The sequence below is a fragment of the Antrostomus carolinensis genome, unplaced genomic scaffold, assembly GCF_000700745.2.
Source record: "Antrostomus carolinensis isolate BGI_N321 unplaced genomic scaffold, ASM70074v2 scaffold8650, whole genome shotgun sequence".
Classification (NCBI taxonomy): Eukaryota; Metazoa; Chordata; class Aves; order Caprimulgiformes; family Caprimulgidae; genus Antrostomus; species Antrostomus carolinensis.
This window is the reverse complement of record NW_010289026.1, coordinates 1-6398: the sequence shown is the minus strand read 5'-3', so window position 1 is coordinate 6398 and position 6398 is coordinate 1. Positions and strand designations below refer to the sequence as shown.

The following is a 6398-nucleotide window of genomic DNA, read 5'->3' as shown; positions in this document are numbered from 1 at the left end:
TTCTGTGTTCCAAACTGCTACAGATTGCACACTAGCTGCAAAATGATAGAAGCAGGTTTCCTGCATCTAGGCAGCATAGAAATGCAAACTTATATTTATAAATCAATCAGATCATAGAAGACTTGGAGCAGAAGAAAATAGCTGATATATCAATCCGCTGGGAAAGTAGTTTAGTCTGAAATGTCTCCTCTGTCTCACGTGCAAGATAGCCAAGATGATTTTTTCTCTGTTGGTGGTTGAACACTAAGGAGATTTTAAACCTTTGCTATTGTGTATCCTTTATCATCTCTCCACTTCCAGAACTTGTGTATGCACATCCCCGCCAGGATCACACAGGCCAATGCGATGGGAATCATTGCAATGTACCAGGACAAGCCGACAGCTGGAAAAGTAAAGAAATCAACTATTAAAAAAAAACAACTCCCAGGAATATAGTTGTCTAAGTTCAAGGAGGAAGAGGAGAAATCACAGTAAAAAGGATGCCTGCAAGTTAACCTTTCAGCAGGGTTGATCATCTGTGAAAGGAAGAGGCCTATTGATTGAGCGCTCTGGGAAATGGGTTTATGAAGATGGGAGGAAGAACTGGAAAACAATAGAGGGTGAAAATTTAAAGTTCAGTCCTTTTGCATACCCATGACTCTTCCCAACCCCTGCTCAGGGAAGCTATGTGCTTTCTCTCTTAATGTGGTGGAAGCAGAGGCACTCCAAGCAGGAACTAAAAGCACTGCCTGGAGAGGGAGTACATAACAGCTAGTCTACCTTCAAGCTCTGTGAATAATTTTCTCATACAGAGTGGCCTATAACTCCCTCAAGCCAAGCTTTTTCCCAAAATACAGCTGATTTCCAAAACCAGTGTCCATCCAGAACATTTTGGATTATGTCAGACTATATTGGTTCATGGATTGCCGCCTCTTTAGTAATACCTGTGCAGCTCATGAAAGACAAGGGCAGCACATCATCTAGCAGAGTACAAATCCTTCATCATAGGATGCTGGAGTGAGTCATGAGTTATAACTCATAATGAAGACTGTAAATGTTCATGTGCCTTTCTAAGACAGTGTGAGCAAGCTTCAGTGATTCATCAACGTCATGCAAAGAAACAATTAGCATTGCTTCATATTGTTTATACAGCTGGTTCTTGTCCAGTAGTCTATCACACTGCAACATTAATTGCACGGAGCTTAGGGCTTCTCTTCCCATCAGTAGGAGCTAAAATAACACACCCATCATAATTTGCACTTCTTGTTATTTTGGCGGCAGTCTGTGCATGAGGAGAAGGAACACTCTGAACTTTATTCTGCTATTGTCTTTTTTTTTTTTCCCTACTTGTTGAGGAACTGGAGGAGTTCTGGCCCTGCTGCACCCAGTGGGAGCTTGCCAGTAGTCTCAATGGAGCCATCATTTCACAAAGTATATCTAAATTTGAGTGCTATCCAATGAACAGATATATCAGCACAGATACTTATCCCTGCAGAAAATACCAGTGAGTAACCCACAGAAAGTGTCTTCTCTGAACAGGCTATTCCAAAGTCTACAGATGAAAGAGGCAACCAGTTTTTCCCAGGCAATCCCCCCCAATACTAGTTCTGACAGTATAAAAGGCTTGGATGATAATTTAGCATTAGAATAATGACAACAATTATAGCATGTTTGTCTCCCAGATAAGCAGTCAAACTAGTTACCTTCCTGCTTGACCCTTGTCGGCAGTACTTGGTAGCCATATCTGTTCTGGGCTAGACACATAAAGTCTGTGTAAAAATCCACTTCTTCAACAGAATCAAAAATCAGTGGCACTTCAATGAAGTTTTCACCATTTTCTACCATTTCTCTGGAAGAAAAATTAAAATATAATGTTAAATCCTTTTATAAGCTGGCTTTTCTCTATTTGATGTGTTCATTCTAACAGCACGTTGCAAGAAAATACATTGGATATTTGCTCATTTCTGAATTAGCCCCTCAGCATTAGAGGACACCTGTGTCTTTCAGCCCAGTTGTGCAATGATTTGAGTCTCAGCAGTCAGTACCCGTTCTGCACTTCTTGAACCTTCCAGGAACAGATCTGAATTTGTCTTACAAAAATACAGAAAAGGGAGGGAAGAAAGGCAAACAGAATTCTCTGTGTATCTGAGCTCTCTATGCAGCATCGTGGAAGGACCCAGTTCCTTCTATCTAACAACCTATTAACTTCTGAGATTAATTTTTACTATCAGCTGGGAAAGGACATATGGAGAACATAACCCTGCAAATGTGCTCAGCAAACTGAACCACCATTTCTGTCTATCACACGCCCAAAGCCAAGAGCTCAATACAAGAAACTGTCTAGGAATTTTCCAGTTTATTTCAACCCAATTGTTTCATCAGTCCAACTATTTAAAAGTGGTTTTCTAGCTTCAGTCATTGTCTCCTGATATCTCTTAGTCATTGCTGTAGAAGTTGTCCAGCTGCTCTTTAATGCTCTGACCATGAGTCTGCTCTGCACTGCGGCAGTGGAGTTCCCTGTCCACTCCTCCTGAGACTGCACTGCAGGAAGGCAGCAACACAGCGGTGGGTGCTTTGCCAGAGATTTCTGTGGGGGAATTGTTTTGCTGGTGGCATTTGGCCTGTTTTGCCTTGCTGCCATTCTGAGGGCTTCCAGCAGAACTGGGGTGTCTCATGCACTGTGGGCTCTGCATGAGCCCTCGCTGGCACTGTTCCCGTCCTCATGCAATTGTATAGCAGTATATAACAGCAATAACAATAGTGATAGTAAAAATAAAAATAGTTTTTTAAAGTCCAAGTAAGAAAGCACATGTGCTGCTCTGTTCTAAAGCCTGCAGAGACATTTTACAGCTCCTGACCATAAGTTTTAACACACTGTCATTATCCATGTAAAGTACATTATAAATTAATGGGTCTCAATCATGCTGTGGGGAATGTGAGAACACGTAAGGGCTTGGGTATACAGCTGAATTACCATGTTACCTCTGGCTGCAGCTGTGCAATAAACTAAACATGGCCAGGTTGTTATCTGGCACTGAGGCCAAATGGCCAAAACCAGCCCAGATCCATAAATGTTAAACACTCTTGTCCCTCAAAATAGGGATGTCACATCCCCAAATTCCATTGGGAATGGGCCTTGCCCCATGTTAAATCCTACTCAATAACCAGGAGCAATTTGGGAAGGAGCTAGCTAGTGAGCGACCAGTCTAACCTTTAACAGCAGAGGCAATGGCATCTCAGGGCCAAGGAGCCTTCCCAGCTCTGTCTACCAGTACAGGCAAAGCCACCATGACCCAGATGAGGGTGATGATCTCTGTGGACACTCACAGCTTCATGAAATGAGAGACAAAACAGGTCAGCTTGGACCTCAGTGAAGAGCTTTCAGTTGGTAGGTTTACCTCATGTTTGCAAAGCACTAGAAGCATGCCTGAACCCAGCAAGTTAGTGCTGCTCAGGTGACAGGTGCACAAAGCAGATCTTTTCCCTCCTTTCCTAGCAGGAAAAGCCTTGAGGCATGCAGCTATGAGGCAGCTGAGAAAAGGCTCCACAAGACTGGGAGAGACAATGAATTAGGGCAAGAGGATGTGGGACATCCTGCTTCTCCCTCTCACCAGTATCCCCCCCAGTGCTTCCCTGGCGCCAGCTCTAGCTCTCGCTGGGTGTCTGTGAGTCAGTTTAACTCACTAATCTGGAAAATAACAACCCTAAGGGGAAAAACAATGATTTTTTTTTTTAATAAACCACTGGATAGCTTTCTGTTGTCTTACTGGGTTCAGAGAACCTCATGAACGTCAGGGAGAGGATGTCACTGTTTCCTTGGCATCGGGCAAGGAGAGAGATAAGAGAAGCACTGTGAAGGATCAAGTCCCATTGCTTTCCACTGCAGTCAGCTCTTACAGCAGCTCAGCTGCCTGTGAAACTGTGCTTCAAGTTTAAGCCTCAAAGTTGCATAATTTGCAGTATACCAGGAATAAAAGCTAGAGACAAAGAATTTATTTCACCATAACTCGGTTGAGCTTGGGGGTTTTTTGCTTACTTGCCTGTTTTTTTCTCAGCTCTCACCTTCACTTCAAATCTATCCATATTCCAGTTCATTACCTGGCACTCAGATGCACCAAGAGCCTCTGTCACACTGCAGGGTAAAACAACAAGCACAAGGAAACACTTTTAGACAGACTTACTGTCGTTCCCCCTGTGTAACTCTGCTTTCCTTGTAAACCACATCAACGGTGGTGTCATTTGCCAGCCATTCCACGTCGGTATGGATGTGGCTGCTCAGTCCAACAAACACTTTGCATGGGAGAGTCATCTTGGAGCCTGTTGGTAAAAGAAAGATTAAAAAAACATTTGGATACATGTGGAGAACTACTCTTCCTCTTGGTGAAAACCAGCATCTCCAGTGGGAGATCAAGTTCCCACATACGTCAAGCACCAGGACATTCAAAACTGAAGTTAAGCCCCAGGTTGTTTTTGATCCCGTACTCCTTGGCAGCAAGACCCTTCAGTTTGGTAGTCCTTCCCACTACTAAGCAAATTCTTTTCCCATTGCAACAGTTAGCAACTCTTGCACTAGAGACATTCCTTAGGAGGCAAAGCTGTGTTCCTGTGGCCTTGCTCCTTCTGACATATCGTAGGCTAAATGGCATGCTGTGATTTATGGCTCTGGAGCAACTGTGTTAACCAGCAGTGTAGCATCACTCAGACGTGCTGTGGGTGAGGGCATTCAGCTCAAGGTGAGACCTCCAGAGATAAAGTGAACATGCAAAAATTCAGAAATTTTGGTATAATTATTGTAGTTCAGAGCTAAGGATAAAAAGCCTTTAGACTGGTGCATATCTAGACTATATGGAAAACACAGGGCGCAATAATGCATAAAATTTTATTATATCTGTGCAAATGGTGATAAAAGGGATACAAAACACTCCACAGAGCTAGACAGGAAAAAAAAAGAACTAGTAGTCCTACACTGATGGAAAGAAAAGTAGCAGGGAAAACTAAGACATCATAGGACACAGCTATGTGTATGGTACCCAAGTTAAAAAAGCTTAGTGTAAAATACACCTGGCATTTTTTGGTGAGAGGAAATGCAACGGAGATTTGTTGTCATAATATAATCTTCAAAGAAAAATTAAGATCTTATCAAGGTACTTTCTAACTAACAACAACTGACAAACAGTAAAAAGCAATGAAAAAATGTCTCCTCCCAAAAGAGCTAGATGGCTCATTCAGAGTCACAGGGTAACCTAGATCAGTTTGAAAGAATATTGTAAACAAAGAGTTCTTAGTGAAGGGGGATGCTGAGCAGCTGATCTAAGGGTACAAACATGTTTTTCTTGCTAAAATCTACAGCATTTTTGCAGCTTCTCCTACATGAAATATAGTATTTAGTTGTAGACAATAAGGAAAAACTACTCCAGCACCGACCCTCAGCTAATATCATAGAATCATAGAATGGTTTGGGTTGGAAGGGACCTTCAAGATCATCTAGTTCCAACACCTTCCACTAGACCAGGTTGATCAAAGCCTCATCCAACCTGGCCTTAAATTTTTGGGGCATCCACAACTTCCTTGGGCAACCTGTGCCAGTGTCTGACCACCCTCACAGTGAAAAACTTCTTCCCAATATCCAATCTAAACCTGCTCTCTTCCAGTTTAAAGCCATTACTCCTCGTTCTATCACTCCCTGCCTTTGTAAAAAGTCCCTCCCCAGGCTTCCTGTAGCCCCTTCAGGTACTGGAAGGCCGCTATAAGATCTCCCTGGAGCCTTCTCTTCTCCAGGCTGAACAGCCCCAACTCTCTCAGCCTGTCCTCATAGGAGAGGTGCTCCAGACCTCGGATCATCCTGGTGGCCTCCTCTGGATTAGCTCCAGTAGGTCCATGTAATATAATTGAAAACAAAAGAAATACAATAATTTATGCCAACAAATTGCAGCATTAGAGGAGCTGCTCCATTTTTTCTCTGATTAGACATTTCCAAAAATAATGTTGGGCCTTACCGAGAGCAGCTGATGTTGTCTTTTGTGTTGGATACACAATTATTGGGGTAATTCTCTTTTCTTGTTCTAAAGAGATAAAGAGAACAGAGAGTTGGTGCCAGCACAATACAAAATTTGGGCATCGCTCCAGAGCTATAAACAGAAACGTGCCACTTTGCTCAACATCTTTCATCTCCCTGTAAAGCACTTGATTGTTAAACCCACTGGCAAAGAGAGAAATTCCCATTCCAAGCCCGGAAACCTGTGTTTGTGGGGATGGGTAGGATCACGCTCACATTTTGACTCTGGAAGCTGCTCCATGAGGAATTTATGGCTGGTGAGTGGGTGTCTTTTGGAAGCAGCGGGAGCACTAGGGACTAAGCACGGGTGTTTTTATGAGCAGTAAGCGCCGAGATCCTCGCACACCCATTTCATGCTTGCGAA

At 43.0% G+C, this 6398-nt stretch overlaps 1 protein-coding gene across 1 annotated transcript; it reads right to left on the bottom strand.

Annotated features, from left to right (window-relative positions):
• Positions 1 to 254: 254 nt before the first annotated feature.
• On the bottom strand, positions 255 to 6041 carry LOC104525452 (interleukin-1 receptor type 2-like; the record flags this gene model as incomplete). Its single annotated transcript, XM_010168615.1, has 4 exons — positions 255 to 382; positions 1683 to 1828; positions 4161 to 4296; positions 5976 to 6041. Coding segments are annotated over 4 exons (476 nt in total), but the record flags the coding sequence as incomplete, so codon positions are not given.
• Between the last annotated feature and the right edge of the window lie 357 nt (positions 6042 to 6398).